This window comes from Tamandua tetradactyla, chromosome 11 (assembly GCF_023851605.1).
Source record: "Tamandua tetradactyla isolate mTamTet1 chromosome 11, mTamTet1.pri, whole genome shotgun sequence".
NCBI lineage: Eukaryota > Metazoa > Chordata > Mammalia > Pilosa > Myrmecophagidae > Tamandua > Tamandua tetradactyla.
The window spans coordinates 55,910,657-55,928,890 of NC_135337.1; the positions used below are offsets into that span (position 1 = coordinate 55,910,657).

Here is an 18,234-nt window from a genome sequence, read left to right on the forward strand (position 1 = left end):
AATCTGCACTTTCACTGACTCATTTCTTATTTTGGGGCAGAACTCATGGACAGTGAATGCAGTTGTTTCGTTTCTTCTTGAAGCTGCTTTTTCTCAGCAGCCTCGGCAGGCTCTGTGGTCACCACTGCGATGGATGCCGCCTTCCACGGCTCAACGCAAGGTTCTAAGCTGCAGTGGGTGTGAGGGCAGAGAAGGAGGGAAGCGTGGAGAACCTCAAACTACCAACAAACACGGAAAGCTCTCTTTTTCCTAATGTCTAGAAAATTGTTTTGAGTTCAAAATGACTGTATATCACAGATTATAATTTGTTCTTGAGTTTCAGTGACTGCCCAATCTACTCCAAAGAAAATTTACTCTGACCAATAAAATATTTTCTCACATTAGAGGAGAAAAGTGAGGCTCACAAAAGAGAACCAGGAAAGAGCCAGACTTGAGTTTGACAGAGAAGATTGTTCTCATTTGCTTCTGGACTTATGAAACCAAGAAGCTAGGGGTTCTACACTGCTGGTAATGGAGATGCTTTGAGAAGGGAAAAGTACAAAGCATGAGGACAAACCTACTGTATCCAATATATTTCTTTCTGTACGAAAGGAGAGTTTAGTTACAGCATTGACAAATCCCTCAGGTTTCAGTTCATTTTTCTATTTCACTTTTACTCTAAACCAGAACAGTTATTCTTAACTTTGATATTGTTGATGGAACTAAGAAACATTTGTATTGTAATACGTAAGGTTTATCTGGTTGATTTTCATATCTGCTTCCTCACATCATGATTTGCTCTTTCATAGCCTCAAGATCTCTACTTTTTCACCATCTCTAATTTTTACAATAATCAAATTTTCATCTCTTATCTATTCCAGACTTTCCTCCATTTATAAATAAATGAGCTACAGCCTCTCCCCATCCCCACCCCCTTCTCTTTGATGTAAGGAATTAACAGTATCAGTTAAATTACAAATATCGAGAATTGTGTTACTTTTATTTCAATACATGGTAAAAGGTTTTGAAAAAGTTACCTTCAATGACTGCAACCTAATGATTATATATTTTAGATAAGATGCTTATAACAAACAATAAAAGGCTTTTATTTAAATCCCAAAATATATGAGTCAAGGTGATTACATTTCTAAATATCATACATTTAAACATCCACTTCTCACTTAAAAATGACAGTTTCCTCTGACCTTCTAAAATGTTCTACAGTAAACTGACTTTTGTTACCAAGTGAAAAATCAATCTCAGTAGAAGTTTAATTTTGTTGTTTTAAAACACAAATGATAGCTTGGCCAGATGGTCATATTATGGATGGAACCGTGGCCCCATGTTCACATCCTAATTCTCAGTTCTGTGACTGTGAATTCCTCTGCAAATAGGATTTGTGATGATGCTATTAGTTAAGATGCAGGCAAACTGGATTGGGGGGGCCCTAATCCAATCTGACTAGGGAATTTATAAGGAGAAGAAATGTGGACAGAGATGCAGATAACTGATGCAGAGACACACACAGAGAGAGATGGCATGTGTCAGGGACAGAGACTGAGTTCTGGGTTACTGGCAAGACACCAGCAGAATCTACTGACTTCAGAAGTCTGGTCCTGCCAGTACTTTGATTTTGGACTGCTAGCCACCAGACCCATGAGAGGATAGTTATGTTGCTTAAGCCAGCTTGTCTGCAGTATTTTTTACAGCAGTCCTTGCAAGTTAAGACAGGTCAACAGCAAAACAATTTATGATTTTCAAAAGACATTTTAGATCTTATGTTTCCAAATTTGCAAGGAAAGAAATATTAAGCGTGTTATATTAAAAAATGACAAAAGTCAAAACTAATATAAGGAATGACTAGTCCTCCCGAGAGACTTATTAAATTTTTGAAAGACTTCATACAGCTCTGAAACAGCAAACATTTCAATTTGCTTGTGAGTTTGGAAGGATAATAAGAATATGGAAATGAACAACAACAAAAAACATGCCTTAATTTCCTGTTTGTCCTGATGAGTTCCTGGGCATGCATTAGGGACGATGCAATGCAGGCCGTAAAGCTGAGCTGGCTTTGCAGATGTGAGAAAATCATGGTCGCATTCAACATAGGGGTAAGTTTGTAAGCCAAGACTAAATAAATGAAGTTTTTACACTTTTCTCTTCAAATGTCTTCATCCTGATATTGAACCTTCTTATCCATCTCTAGTACTCTAACTGCTGAGTCACTGTGCATATAACGCTCAGTTGCGCTCACCTAGAACCACAGACCAGGAAGAAAGAGTAACTAATGCTAAGGCAGATTTAAGAAGGTCTAGTCTTTTCACACTAAATAATTTTCTGATAATTTTAAAATCTCTTGGTTACCATTCCAGAGGGGAAAAGTTTGAAGTTCATTTTTTTTTTTTTTTTTTTCTTGCATGGGCAGGCACCGGGAATCAAACCTGGGTCTCTGACATGGCAGGCGAGAACTCTGCCACTGAGCCACGGTGGCCCACCCATTTAATTTGTTTTAATATGTTACTTTAGCCTTTTTGCTGCAACTTTTAGTTCTGCTCCAACATTTTAACGTATCCTTAAATTTTACCTGTAAGTATTATTCTTCAATGTTAATCTCAGGGGTATTGGATCTATTTAAGATTCTAAATACTTTTTAAAAGTATCTGTTCTTTTAGAATTAAAGCAAAGCCTTGTATTCCTATGGGATATTCTGTCAAATCAGTGTAGAGTGTCTGATTTAAAATAGTATATATTTTTGCGCTTATCCTTTACACTATAAAGCTGATGCTGTTTTGTTACATATAGGAGAATAATCTAAAATGCCTAATCACCTATGTGTTTAGATTATCTAAACACATGTTATCTGGGCATGTATCCTAAACTCTAAATCTCAGTTTTTCTTTCATTAAATGGATAAAATGATAGTGCTAACTCATATGTTGTGGGGATTAGCTGAAAAAATAAATTAAAACATTTAGCCCAATGCCTGGCATGGAGTAAATATTTGATACATAGAACCTGATCTTACCATGGTGACTGTGGGATAGCCCAGCACAATCTAGGAGTGGGAGCAGTGATGACAGGACTTTAAAATACAAATACTCCTTCTGAGTTCCCTAGGTTTTTGGCCATTACAAAAGTTTTTAATAACAAGTCTTAAAGTATTCATGTAGCAATGCCCAGAATTCAGCAGTAGATTTGCATAGCTGTGTCATGTTCTAGTGGTGATTCCTAGACTTATTGAATTAATGGCATCAGAATCTGGGTTCCTACATAAGAGGGAATTTAAAAACTACCACCTATTATTATACATTAAAGAAATAAGACAGAACGTTTTAACACCTTCAGCATTTTGCCATGGATTGGCCACTCTCAGGTATAATGGACAGTGATAGTAGTAGATACAGAAGCAAGGTTCTCAGAGATGAATTCACTTTGTTTCATTATTTGCTGGGTCTTAATCTCTGGGACCACAGCTGGGAGGGTAGATGCATTTGCTCCCCCACAGCACTTGTAGCACTGCTAGGAATGACCCTAGTATATCCTACATCACTTCAACCAAAGAGCTACGAGGCCAGAAAAGATGGTCACAGCTTTAATCAACGCCTTTCATAAACCTTATTTCCCCATCTAATTCCTATAGTATCATGGTAGTTTATGATGGCTTAGGCATAGTGATAAGATTTAAAAAATTATTCTGCAGAGGCTTTGTGAAATAAACTTGAATGGGGCACTAGCTAAGACTTTTTGGCCACTTGTTCTCCTCTGATTCCTCAAATCATATGTAGGTCAGTTTCTAGTTTCCCATTCTCAGTCTGTCTAGCCTAATACCCATTCACTTCATGACAACCACATAAGTAACATTAAGTTTCCAAACACAGATTTTTAGAGTGTGTATAAACCCAATCCAGAATAATACAACTACTCATATCCAACCTAGGCTAATATCTCTATTACCATTTTCATTTCCCTAGGTTGATTTTCATCGAATATTAACTTGATATATTTAACTAATATATAATAAGAAACAAAATTTGAATATTTAAAGAACTCTTAAGTCTCCACTTTTTGAGGTAACAGGTAGCTATATCTATTTATAGGTAAAATTTCAAATTTTAAACCAAAGTGCTATTACATGGGGTAGGCAAAAGCTGCTTATCACGGTGGAAGAGGATACAAATGACTTTGCATATTAAAGACATGATAAAATTTTGAAGACATATTATATTATTTCATATTTGACAAGAGGTATCAAAGTTTAATAAAGTTTTCAGATAGATTCATCACTTATCAGCCTTTAAAATGGTAAACTGGTTCACAAATGTAAGCAATCATAGGATTGCATGGAGTTCATAAAGCAAGTAAGGAGGCAAACAAATGATCATCATGATTTGTATTGATGGTACAATTAAATGTAATATTATTGACTTTGAAAATAGATTTCATATAAAATGGATGTATGGATAGAGAATGTGAACATTTGTACGTTCTATTTAGGGTAACAAAAGCTTTCCTTTGAAAGGAAAATTATGGGACCCTTTGAAACCATAAGTGAGTTTGCTTGGCCAACCAACCCTTAGCTCTGATAGGTACTCCCTCAATTTCCTGTTATCACACTCACCTCTCCCCTTTCCACATAAAGGAGGAGATTTCCCTCTTTATATCTAAGGCTAAAGCCTACTCTGGTCCTTTGGATCCAACACAGTCCTGCTTTTTCATGGTCCTTGGTTAAAATCTGATATTTCCAACTTCCCCTTTCATTAGCAGCTTCTTCCCATAAGCCTTTAGACATGTTCAAGTGTCTGCCACTTTAAATATTCTTCTTTCTTTATATCCTCTTCTAGATCCCACTGTAATTAAGGGCTTTCTTTCAAAAGCAAATATCTTGAGTTTTCCATCTCTATCTACTCTCCAGTGTAGGTTCATATGAATTCTACCCTCATCATTTTAAAAACTTGCTTTTGGCAAGATCACAAATGACCTCCTTGTTGCTATATCTAGGAAGCTTTTATTCATACTCATTTTGTTTGATTTTTTTTGGGGGGATATCATTTGATACTGTTGATCACCCCCTCTTTAAAATAATTTCTTTTCCTGCTGACTTCCAAGATACCACCTTTCTTTGTTTTTCCTTCTACATTTTTTAGTGGTCATTGGAGTTAAGAACCCCATCTATTCTTCTCCAACTAGTTAATGAAAGCCAATCACAGCATTCCATCCCTTTTCCTAGAGAAGGGAACCCGTAGTATTTTGGACTAATGAGATGTAAGGAGAAGCTTGTTGAGGGATTTAAGGAGGAAAGGTTTTGCACTTAGAGATACTAGAAGCCCCATTTTCTTTCCTGCTGGGTTTGAAAGAGGAAGTTGGTATCACTATCACTGGAAGCCATTTTATAATCATAGGATAATCCAGTATCAGAGAAAAGCCAATAGTGTTCCTGGTTGAGTTGAAGGATGGAAAAAACCTAATTAATTATACAGCATTGAGAACTAAATCTAAGGCTTACCCTAGATTTTGACAGCTTCTTATGTTAGCTAAATATTTCCTTAATTTTCGAGACCATTTCCATTGGGTTTTCTCTAACTTGCAAGAGAAAGCACCCTGTTGACAAAACCCTGATTCCTTCTGGGTCTCTACTTGCTAAGTATATCTCTCAAAAGTTCCTTGTGTTCCTTGGGGTTCTGTGTCATCCTTCTGCCTCATTCATGACTCATTTATAACATATGTTCTGAATGATTCCTGATATTTTTTTTATCTCTAGCTTAGATTTCTGTCCTGAAGTTCAGATAAATATTTCAAAATATCCAATGAACATTTTCACTCAGAAGCCCTAAAAAAACTCAAATCAACATATTAAAACCTAAACTCCTTTTCCCCACGTCCACTAATTACTTTTTCTATATTTTCCATCTCAGTGACTGGCACATCATCACTTGCCCACATTAGAGAGTTGAGTATCAACCTTGGGAATTTTTATCTCTCTCTTATGCTGTATGCCCAATCAAGCACAAAATTCTGCTGGCTCTACCTTTTGAGAATATAATGGGTCTAGGCATTTCTCTCCACCAAAGACTGCTTCTATTTACTTTTCTCTAGATTACCATAGAAGTTTCTGAAGTGGTTCCACTGCCTCCACTCTTTTTTCTATCTAATTCAGTCTCCAAAAAGCAGTAGGTGTGCTCTTTAAATGAAAATTTCATCATGCCCCTCCTCTGTTTTCAATACTTCAATGTTCCCTTTCTCTTTTTCCTCTGGATAAAGCTCAGCATGATCTGGTTTCTGCTCATTCCTTCAGCATTATTTGTCACTATTCCTCTCTCTCACTCCCGGTGCCTACTGTCCCTCAACTTCCTTACTAGTGCTCCTTCCAGGTGCTCTCATAGCCTGAATTCCATCTTCCTAGCATTTGCCACATCATGATATATTTACCTGCTATGCTGGATATTACCCAATAGGCAGATATTAAGAACATGCTTAGCACCTGCAAATTAGGGGCATTAACAATTCTCTTGGGTAAAACAATCTGATACTTAATACTTTAAAAAAGCATATGAAGGGAAAACATCATCTAAGTTATAAACAAAGTACATAATTATGTAGTGTATGTTATGAAATGATATGATAAAATGAACACTCATGAGCTCAAGAACAAGAGTTTAAGAACTACAATTCCACTTAAGAATTAGAGCACTACAAATAAAAATACCTATTTCCTCCCTGCCTCCCCTCTAGCAGTAAGCATAATCCTTAACTTTATGATTGCCATTCCCTTTAAAAATAGTTTTCTTTACTTATGGACTTATGTCTAAACAGTATATTTTTAGTTGTATTTGTTGTTGAGTTTCATAAATATGGTATTACCGATGCAGGCCACCTTCTGCAATTTTTTTTCACTTTATATTTATAAAGTTCATTATCATAATTGTCGTTTACTGTTTAACTTCAGTAAAATATTCTTTCATGTGAATCAAAGAATTCATGTGCACACTATCCTGATGACAGAAATAAATATTTTTCCAGTTTTCCGCTATTTAAAAGTTACAAGTGTCTTGAATGATACATACACAATTTTTCTAGGATAATATCTTAGGAGGGGGATTGTTAGAATGTAATGTATGAGTATGTTCCGCTTACAAGATTATTCATTATCAAAGGAGTTGTGCTTAAATTCCCACAAGAAGTATAAAAGAGTTCTCAGTGCTTTAATAGCTGCAAACACCTTGTATTCCTCAGATTTCTTAATTGTTGTCAGTCTTATCAGGGTTAAATGGCATCTGTTTTGCATTTCCATGATTAAAGGAAGATTCATCTTTTTAAAATAGTTATTTACCATCCTCATTCCCCTTGTATTTTATCACTTTAAAAAATGTGCTGTATGTCAATCCTTTGTCCCTGATATATTGCAAATATCTTCTTCCAGGTTGTGGCTTGTTTTTTTACTCCCTTTATGGTGATTTAATATTAGGACTACCTACTTATCAATCAGCCTATCTCTCTAGACCAGAAACTCCTTCTCAAGGTAAGAGATGATATTTTATTTACTTTTGTTCTCTCACCTCAAGCAAGTACTTAGCACACAGTAGTGCTGCGTGGAATATATAGTTGCTCAGAAGTGCTTACTGAATGAATGAACGGCTATAACTTTAGAAATGGTGACTCTATCCCTTTGTCAGTCATATTTCATTTTAAGCCCACTGATTGTAACGTATAGCTGAAGTCCAGAGAGTTAGAAGTATACGTTATACACTTTCCTATACTTTCACTTCAGAGGTGGGTGGCAGGCTCTAAGAAGAGGTGGTAGTGCCAGCAGAGAGGTGGCAGGATGTTGTTTATAAACATTCATTAGCAATTCTCAACATTAGACAGGCAAAGGTAATTTTTCATTCTTTTCAATGAAGTTGCAGCTAACAAGCTCCTTACAGTGGGATAATATTTAGCCTAAATTTATCACAACATTAGAAATGATATTAAGACACAGATAATGGGTATTACATATTACAATGGATGCACAAGGTTCATGGTTTGTATTATCAATTTGAAATTGGTTACCTTTTTAGTAATGGTGTCCGGAGGTACATCCCGCCTCCCAAGTGGATAAGGATTCCATTGGCCACTAGGAGATACATCTTCTTGTCCATTGTCTAAAATGTTGCTTTGCTGGGACGGGGTCTATTGCAAAAATGGTATGGCATTTTTTTAGTGACGTAATATAAATTTACCATAGTTTTATGAAAAGAGTCCCTAAATGATTAGGGTAAAATTAATTTTTTTTAATTGCAGAAAAACATTGATTCTGAGCTGGAAGTATTATTATACACTATTTACTGGGTTAGATTTCTAAATTGACAGCTTTTTGGAAGCAGTGATAAATACAATTAGATAACCATCTTTGGAGTTATTTACTAAATTTTAAAGAAAAGTTTAAGTTATTTACAGTTCTTGAATAAAGATAATCAGAATAAAATTAATTGTTAACAACCATAACATTTAAAATTTCTTAATTGATTGCTTCTTTAGTATGATCATACCATTTAGAATACGAATTGAATTGAAACCATATAATACATAGTATGTATCATCCAATAATACAAACCATAGCCTAAGATAAATTTCATAAAGTCTTGCACTAATCTGAAATGGTGTCAACACTAGCATAGTGCAAGATTTATGTTAGTATGACATTATCCACAAGATAGCTTGGAGGGAAAGATTAGAACCACATCAAAATATTATACTAATAGATTCACAGTGTGAACAAATCATGACTGCTTTGATTACCAAATTTATTAATTTATGTAGCTCATTTATATATTAAAGTTTAAACTCTTCATATATTTTATTTTGGGGCTAGTTTTCTGCTTATCGTTATTTTTTTTTTAACAATTAACAACACTCCTGGTTTATTATTATTACTATTAGATGTTTGGGAGGCTTCTCTATTCCAACCTAGTAATAGCAATCAATCACACACCATCAGGAAAACAACCTCCAGTTTTGGGGTTGGAGAGATAAAGTAGTGCTATATTTTTCCTGTGGAAGTGAATTAACCTTTTCACAAAAGCTTTCTCCTCAAATTTACTACATACATAGGTACTGCTTGATTTTCTGGGAAATTTATTATATGGATAAGATATTATGCCCCAGTGTATTCAATGTCAATGTATGAACACGTCTTAAAGGACCCCTACTGAAAAATAAAGCTGGTTAGAGATTCTATGTGTAGTTCTGCTTTGTGTGAGGAATTGCCCTCCAGGGCCAGGAAGAGAGAATAGGACTAATCTCTCCATTCTATGTCACAGACTCACTGTTTGCCAGGCTTCATTTGGTTATACTGAAATAGAGAGCGTCTTATTTTGTTCTTTTAAAACAATTATATAACCTCCCCATGTGCATTCTGACCACATGTACTTTTAAAAGCATTGCTTGGAAACATTTTAAAATTGGATTTATTACGACACTAGATGAACACTCCCTCTGGCCTAATGGACATAGTAAAAAGTTAGGGGGTAACAATTTTATTTTTGTACTTGAGTCACATTAATTCCTCCTTTATAAGCCTATCAGAAAGTAGGAAAACAGAGTGCAGAAGTCCCTAGGTAGGAATGAATTTATTTGTTCTTGTTTGAAAAATCAAATGTAGATAATGGATTTAAAGTACATGTTACTCAAAAATAACCAAGCAGCTATTAATTCTTATTTTAGTCTTTACCTTTTCTAGATTAATGCATTCGCATCTGCCCACACCATCTAACTAGATCTCGAAATGTGGCAAATCAAGTTATTAAAATCGACCATCAGTTAAAATATTGTGCAGGTTAGGCACAACTAGTTTTTTCTTTTTGAATTTTTAGTATCCATGGCTTTTCTAGCTCAGCTAAATGCGATAATAAATATATTCAGCTGGCTAGATCTGTCCAATATAGATTTGTGAAAAGTGGTCAGAATTCAATACAAGTTTCTATTTCTTTCCTTCTCCCTATTATCCACATCTCCATTTCTATTTTCTCCACCCCACTTTTTTTTCAGCTGCCCAGACCTGACTCCCATTTACTGTCAGCAATTGAGAATTGTAAAATTCTCTTGGTGTAAATAAAGGCTAAAACCCTTTAGTTAAAATCCTAAATCATGATGTTCTAGGTTCTTCACTTGTTTATAAACTAACCTCTTTCTTTTTAAAATTAATCTTAGTGATTCCTCTATATTACAAGGACCAAGGGAACATATGCATGCAGACACATTAAAAACATGTTCACTAGATAGAAAAATTAAAGGACTTTCCTGAAAGCAATTTGTTTGATGAATTTCAAGAATCGTACTCTGGCCTTTCTATTTCTTGAGTGAGACACTATGAGGTGACTTGGGTTTGCAGAAATAGAGAGACCACAAAAATAGTTTCTTGATATTTGTTTGTGTGCAGTACCTTCCTATTCTTTCCCCAAAAGTATGGCTATTTATAAAAATTGTACTTTTGATAAAAAATACCGAATTGTATATAAATTCAGTTGCTTAACTTAAAATTCTACAAAAGGTTAAAAGGAGAAACTGAAAAATGTGAAAAAAAATGTTATGACGCCATCACTGTAAATTTCTTCTTTCAGGGAAAGTTAACCAAATTGAAGTTCAGTTATTCACTCAATTATTTCCAGTACCACACTCTAGATAGTTTGCTTAGATGCTATAAAAAAGAACAAGTCTCATTGTCTTCACCATATAAACCCAATTATAATAAAAGACACAGATAATCACAACTCACCATTTCCTCACCTTCTAAGTTCTGCAGACCTTTAACATTTTAAAATAATAGAAAGAATGGTCCGTGGGATTTGGAAAAAAAATCAGAAATTATCATATTTGATGAGGACACAGTAATGCTAAGTGGAGGCATTGCAGAATAGATGCTAGCCCTGAAGACAACTGTGGATATTTGTAGATTCAACACTTTTAATTCTGACTACTGTGAATGGTCACAAATATCTATTGTAAGACGTAATTTATATGTTTGCTGAGAATTAAATGTGCATGCATATGTGTGTCTCTCTAAATACCTGGGTGTATGTATACATGCATGTATTTGAGTGTGTATGTGTGTTTGTGTCCCTGTCTGTGAGGATACATGCATATATTATGAACCAAATTTATGTGAGTGAATGAGCGCAGTTCATCCCACAGTTTTGTTGTTGTATGCTAAAGATGGGTGAACAGCATTCCTGGAAAATTTATACTCACTGCATTTTGCTGGAGAAATTATATGAGAATGGTAATACAATTTGGTACTATAGAGAACTTGAGGACCTCTTTTACTGGGTAATGGGCACATAGTTCATGAAGGACAATACCACAGATTTAAAAAATGTGTTAAAACAATGCATTTCCAGTGCAACTATTGGTATTCTTTTTCAGCATGCCTTTAAAAATAAGAATTTCAAAGGCAGGCTGGAATCTAGGTAATTTTTATTTCATGGGGTGTGATTCAAAGGTGATATTGTAATGTCTGAATAATGTTTAAACCAGCATTTCATTATAATGGTGAGGAAGCATCCATGTGAGTACTAACTCATTGGTTATTTTGGTAATTTTAACGAATGTCTGAGGATTTATGTGCATTTACAGTCTGAAGGCTTCTTTTCATAATTAGAAAGATAAGTGTATCCTTCTTGAGGGATCGGTAGCTGATAAACATGCAGCAAAATCAATAGAAACTATAGGTATGGGTTGCCTTGAGGTGCCTCAAGATCTCGATGCGCTTATCTTTTTGCAGGAAAGGAAAAAAAAAGCATTAAACAAGTAACCCTTGGCACCAGATGGATAATGTATACCAAATGTTGGTACTATTTGATCCTGAGTCATTTGCATAATCCAGAAAGAAAAAGCATTAGACATTTTAAAACAATTGCAAACATTACCATTTAAATTTCTCTAGCTCAAAAGATGGTGGCACCAGTATCAACTAATAAAGCAGATAGTGAGGCCATCTGTTCCCAGGTGAAATTCTATGAAAATATTACTTAATACATATATACTTATCATTTCAGCCTCTTCTCCCCTGAAATTATGATTCATTCATGGTAGTGTCTATTTCAAAAAGCTAGTAAACAGTTGATGCTATGATATTATGGCAGGAGAAGTTTAAAAACTGAAAAAAAGTGCAAGAAAAACCCTATGAATTTCTCCAAAGTAGAAAAGACCACACCATTCATACTGGTAGCCAGATACCTGCAGACAAAGAGTTAGAAAAGGCCAGCGATTTCTTCCTCAGCTCTGCCAACATCTGGGGCTACAGTAGCATGAAAGAGTCCCTTGTGGCTTTCTTGTATCTATAACCTTGACCTTTCATTGCTACCAAATGTGTTTCTGGGTGACACTGAGTGCTCAGGCAATGAAAGGGAATGTTACAGAACACAGGATAATCACTAGCATTTATTAACCTCAGCTAAATAAGAGAGCACAATACCTGTAGCACCTAGGAATGATTTAGGGTATGATACATTCTGGATTAGTTAATATATTCTACCTGTGTATCCTTTCCTTCATCCTGTAATATCTATCTCTCTGGATTGCTTTGAAGATGATGTAAAATAAAAAAAATGCATATGAAAGAGTTTAATAGTTTAATCAGCTATTAAGGATTATGTTCTATGAAAATGTTAAATTTTATATACACTTAAGAAGAAGCCATGGTATAGTAGAAACAGTTTAGACTTCACTGCCAGACAGACTCAGGTTCCAGCTCCCCCATTACTGGGTAAGAGCCGGGGAACAGCGTTAAACAGTAAAAATACAGGCGACATCCCTGTCCTTGTACGACATCTGAGCTTCAGTTTCCTCTTTTATGTAATGGAGATAAATGCTTCTTTTGAAGGTTGCCATGAGCAATGAGTATAAGAATATATTTGAAGAATCTCATTGTATCAGGTACATAGCAGACTCTCAATAAATCCTAGTTCTCATTCTCTTCCCCATGGAAATAGTAATTCATGCTACCATTAATTTGGATAATAAAATGCTAGCTTGAACTGACATTTTAAGATGGTATATTTCTCTCTGATAACCTAAAATTTCAAGACATAGCTAAGCTCAATTACAACAGAACACATCTGAAGAAGCACACAAAACCATCATAACATCATAGAAAGTTGCCTTAAATGCTTTTTGGAAAGGCAGTAAATAAATGGATAAATGAATAAATGAACAATGAATGAATGAACGAGTAAATAAACAGATAGAAAATACTAATAACTTCATTCATCGATAGCAGACATATATCTTACCTAATGTTCTGGTTGTAGCTATTAAATTTTCTAGAAAACTTAGAATAACCATCAATAGATACAACAGGTAGAGGAAATTAAATTTATTAAATTAATTTTGTTGGTCTTTTCTCAATATTTTAAGGGGAGTCCACAAAATTATCATAGAAAATATAATTTACTCTTTGTAGTATAGAAAGTTATAATTAGCTTCTAATTCCAGCAAAACATACCACACTGGCATGTAGTAAATATGAAAAAAATTAGAAATAATCAAACTACATAGCAAAATCTGGAATATTTTTTCCTTCTTATCCACATGAATAGTCACAGTGTAAAGACTTTATCAAGTCTAGAGTTATTTAGTCTTAGTTCTTAAACAGTTATATGCTTTAATTAGTTCATTACAAGTTTGTTATAAAAAATCGAGAAAAAAGTAACTAGATATATTTTGGTATAACCTTAAAAATAAAATATGCTAAATTAGGCTTCAGCTAGCACAAATGGTGCCTCTCTGTGAATTACCACTTGACAAGCAGAGGGGGTGGAGATGGGATTTGGATTGAGGGGAGGGCACCAGCTGCCCAAACTTTACCTGCAGTGCTTAATTTCTAATACTTCAAAATATTTAGATTCCTTTGGAAACGTCATTCTTTCTAGGTCACCCAAGAATCATTTGCCAGAACACTTAACTAGACAGGGCCAGTATACTGTATTAGTTAGCTTCAGTTGTCAACTTGGTCAGGTGAGCATACCTAGTCTTGTTGCTGTGGACATAAGCTAACGGTACATGAACCTCATCTGTTGCTAATTACATCTGCAGTCAGCTAGGAGGCGTGCCAGCTGCAATGAAGGATGTGTGACTTAATTGGCTGGTGCTTAAATGAGAGACCACAATGTAGCACAGCCCAAGCAGCTTGGCATTCCTCTTCTTAGCACTCGCAGCTCTGCCCAGGCCTTTGGAGATGCAGAAAGAAGTCACCCCGGGGAGAGTTGTTGGAACCCAGGGGCCTGGAGAGAAGGCCAGCAGAGACCATCCTGTGCCTTCCCACGTAAGAAAGAACCTCACTGGAAAGTTAGCTGCCTTTCCTCTGAAGAACTAACAAAATAAACCCTCTTTTATTAAAAGCCAATCCGTCTCTGGTGTGTTGCATTCTGGCAGCTAGCAAACTAGAACAATACCTTTCAGGATTTTTAGGAATAAAGGAGACAGCTGCAGAATTTTCAAAGGAGAAGAAACAGTATTGTCAATTTTATCTACTGAGACTGCTTGTTTACAAACTGGTCTTCCCTTTTGTTTAATGCAATTCTCACAGCTAATGAGCATTTAGAGCCTGCACAGAAATCTTAAATAGCTGACACTAATTTATATTAACTTAGGTAGCATGAGGTAAAGTGTTGTAATAGATTTATATGCATTTTCAGTCAAAGGAAAATGATTTTTTCCTATCACTTCCCCTGGAGAGGAGGGCGTAGGGAAACTGGGCCCCAGTATGGGATTGGTCAGCAATGGTTAGTGGAGCAAAAAAGGGATAATCTAATACACTGCATCATAAGAGGCCGACTCTAAAGCTTAGCAGATAAGCAAATAAATTTTCAAATCAAAGAAGCTCTGCAAAAGAGACAAATCTGGGCCCAAAGGTGAAGGGACAGAGACTAGACTGGAATCCAAGGGAAGGCAGAGTCTGGAGCTACTATCAGAACTGACTAAGCATCCACTTCCCAAACCTGATAAGGCTCCTGCAGTAATGGTCAAGTAGGAAAGTTGTCCCAAATGGCTAAATGCTGTACATTTACAGGTCTTACATTGATAATTTTGGATTATATAATATTTGGGGGGTAATAGGGTGCTTGCCCTGCCTGTGCACTATTTTCTATCCCTCACCTTCTCTTTTCTCCTTTTTTGATGTGGATCTAATAAACCATTGATGGCAATTCAATTTTAGGTGGGGCCTTTAAATACTTTACTTATTGGGTTGAAAAATAGCATAATTTCCAAAGAGAATTTCTTTAGATGTCTCTGTTCAATTGAAGATGTTTGAAAGTCCCAAAATGCTATAGCTCAGCATTATTTCTGTTGCAGATCATCTTAGAATTATAGGAATTGTAATGAATCTGTTCTCTAGACTACCCCAAATGATATCAGAAAATTAATGCAGCATATAGAAGTACCTAAGTTTTATCTGGAGAATAATTTAGACACTGAGAAACACTGTTTTAATGTTCACTACTATTGCTCAGGATCTGCATATATGTAGACAGATGAGTCAACAGGGCAAACATGATTTCCGTGGGTTCAGGCAACAGCTTCCTTCATATCAAGAACTCTCTAATATGCTCACTGACTTTTGAAATTCCACCATTTTAGTTTAACTGTTCAATTTCTATGTAATTGCTAAACTCTCCAGGAGGGGTGCCTATTTAAGTTGTGATATGTCACCTATTCCTCAGTGTAGATAAGTCTCAAGGCCTTTATGAGAATTGATTTTGCTAGGCAAGAGGAGAAGAATCCTCGGTGTTTGTGGAGACATGAAGAATGGGATCCATTAAGGAAGTGGCTCAAGTAAAAAGGGTTCTTGCTGATAGTGGTATGCTGATGATGACTCATACTGTTCACAAGCACCAACTGTATACATTTCTTACTAATTCAGTGATATTAAGTTGATAGCTTGAAACCAAGCATAGTGGGAATATTTACATCACTGACATTGGCAAATGCTACATAAAATTCTGGGCTTTGTCTCCCTTCCCCTCTAAGAGAAAATTTACCAACACACCACTGATTTTGGACCTGGAAATTGGGGATGGGAAAACCAAAACATTCAGAAGTCCTCAATTTAGTTAGCTACTTTTTTTTTTTTTTAATGATGGTGGTTTATAGAAAAAGCTGTGACTATAAACGTCTCTGATTCATTTCTCTACTCACACTAGGAATCAAGCCACTCAGAGTTAGGGGTTGTTATTAAGACAAATTTAACAATAAAATGCGAATTTGAGATCTTACCCACCCTCATTTTGCTAGGATAGAAGTTTGTTCCATATTAATTTTATGAAGAGATTAGTGGTATATGGAGGCTACTGTCATTCTGCTCTCACTACTTTGTGCTGTCTTTTTCCATAAAACTTACAAAGCTAATGACTTTATTGACATATCGTCATAATATATTGCTTGAAAATGACTTATTAGCCTCCATCAAAATGCAACTAAGACATACAGCATTTATCAATTTAAACAGGTAAAATGAACATTCACAGTTTTGTACATTAACAAGCAGAAGTGCTCCTTTGAAATGGAAATGTTTCTTCTTACAGTATGTTCTCTATGTAAATGAGCCTATGTTTTCATTTGAAATGATGTAAACTTGATCCTGTCCCATTTTGCCTAGGAAGAGTTACAATTTGCTAGCTAAATCACAAACTTGCTCCTCATATATTCTTCTGTGTAATATTTCCCATAAAAAAAGGGCCAGAGAAGCATTTTGAAGTGCCAACCACTTAATCTCTGCCCTAATTTAGGATACTATGTCTTTTCCAAAGGAATCAACCAAAAAATCCAGTAATAATTTCCAGCTCTGTTCTCAAAAAGCATCAGAGATCTCTGAACAAAAACACACAAAAGAAAGAAAAGAAAATAAAAGAAAAAAAAGAATAATAATGAAAATGAACTTTAAAGCAACACAAAAAGCCATGTACCTGCTCAATCCAAAAAGCAAAGCTGCTATGCAGGAACCTGAGAACAGTCTAGATACAAATATTCATTCAGCACCTAAGAGTTTGGGCTCTACATTATTTGCCCTTATGCTTTTTGGACTCATGAGAGTCTATAAGCATGGGCTGTATGTACAGCCTAAACACATTAAGTGAACAAACAACATTAATTGGCTTTTGGTATGCTGACACATGTAGGGCAGTCCATACTTACTTTCTGAAGAGGTAGTTCTTGATGATCAAATTTAGACTTAGTCTGCAAGTTTAAAGTCATGCTTCTGCCTGCATGCATTGCTGAAATACCTCCATAGGGCAGCATGCCAAGGTTAACTGTGTTGTGTTTGTAAGCAGCATTCTGAGTAGAGGAAATAATCATGTGACAGGGTGTGAACACATGCTCAACAAACTGATTATTACATGAACATGTTTAAATTTATAACATTTAACTTTAAGCGGGCAAACAGGAACTTTCTCTTTTAAACATGCACTTGATCGGACAGAAGCATACAGTAAACAGTGTTAGTTATGCACATAATGAGTACCATCCAAAACTACAAAAAAGACAAGAAAGCAAAGAAGGTACATCCTGTTTTACATTTGCTGCTGACTCAAAGGCATCAAATTTATCATTGCTGGTAAATCACGATAGTAGTGTCTTTGTACAGTTATGTACATTTGTGGGAAAGTCTGTTAATTTAAAAATTTCAAACAGTGAGGGCCTAATCAAATTTGGTCAGCTGCAAACATTCTGGCCTCTGTCACATTGTGAGATCATCAGTCACAAAATGCTAGCTTCTAATTCTGCCTCAGGCAAGGCTAAAGCCAAAATCAGTCTCTGTATTGCTCAGTCTATAGGCATAATTGTGGCAATTCACACAAACAGCTGGTTAAAAAATTAATTCAATCTGACCATTGGTTTGATTGAATTTACTGATTTACTCAGTGAAGCTTATCGAATAAGTTGTAGGTGGACTCAAATATTCAACTTTTGTTTCTGAAAAATTACATTTCTAGTGAAACTTCATAATGATATTGAAGGAATTACGATTTGTTGAATTATTGTTAGACATCTAGCAGACCTGAAAACCTATAGAAAACTCTGGTGATATCTGCATTATGACTAACTTTCAACAAGCACATCTCAAGTTATTTCAAGTGTTTGAAACCATTATATTTTACATGAATTTTTTTCTTCAGAACTTCATTTAAAAGTGAAAACATTTTGGATGACCTGTTATCAAACAGTGCCTACCAGTAAAATGTCTACCTCCCTCTTACCATTGTAAGAAATGTAGTCATTGAT

General features: G+C 35.4%; 1 protein-coding gene across 1 annotated transcript in view; it reads right to left on the reverse strand.

Annotated features, from left to right (window-relative positions):
* The window catches only part of LRRC7 (leucine rich repeat containing 7), a 600,349-nt gene that overhangs the window by 63,026 nt on the left and 519,089 nt on the right, over window positions 1–18,234 (reverse strand). Inside the window, exons 22-23 of the mRNA XM_077120640.1 lie at window positions 17,146–17,286; window positions 8,026–8,145 (exon numbers count right to left, since the gene is read on the reverse strand). Coding sequence (XP_076976755.1) covers window positions 8,026–8,145; window positions 17,146–17,286 — 261 coding nt within the window. The remainder of the gene's footprint in view (window positions 1–8,025; window positions 8,146–17,145; window positions 17,287–18,234) is intronic.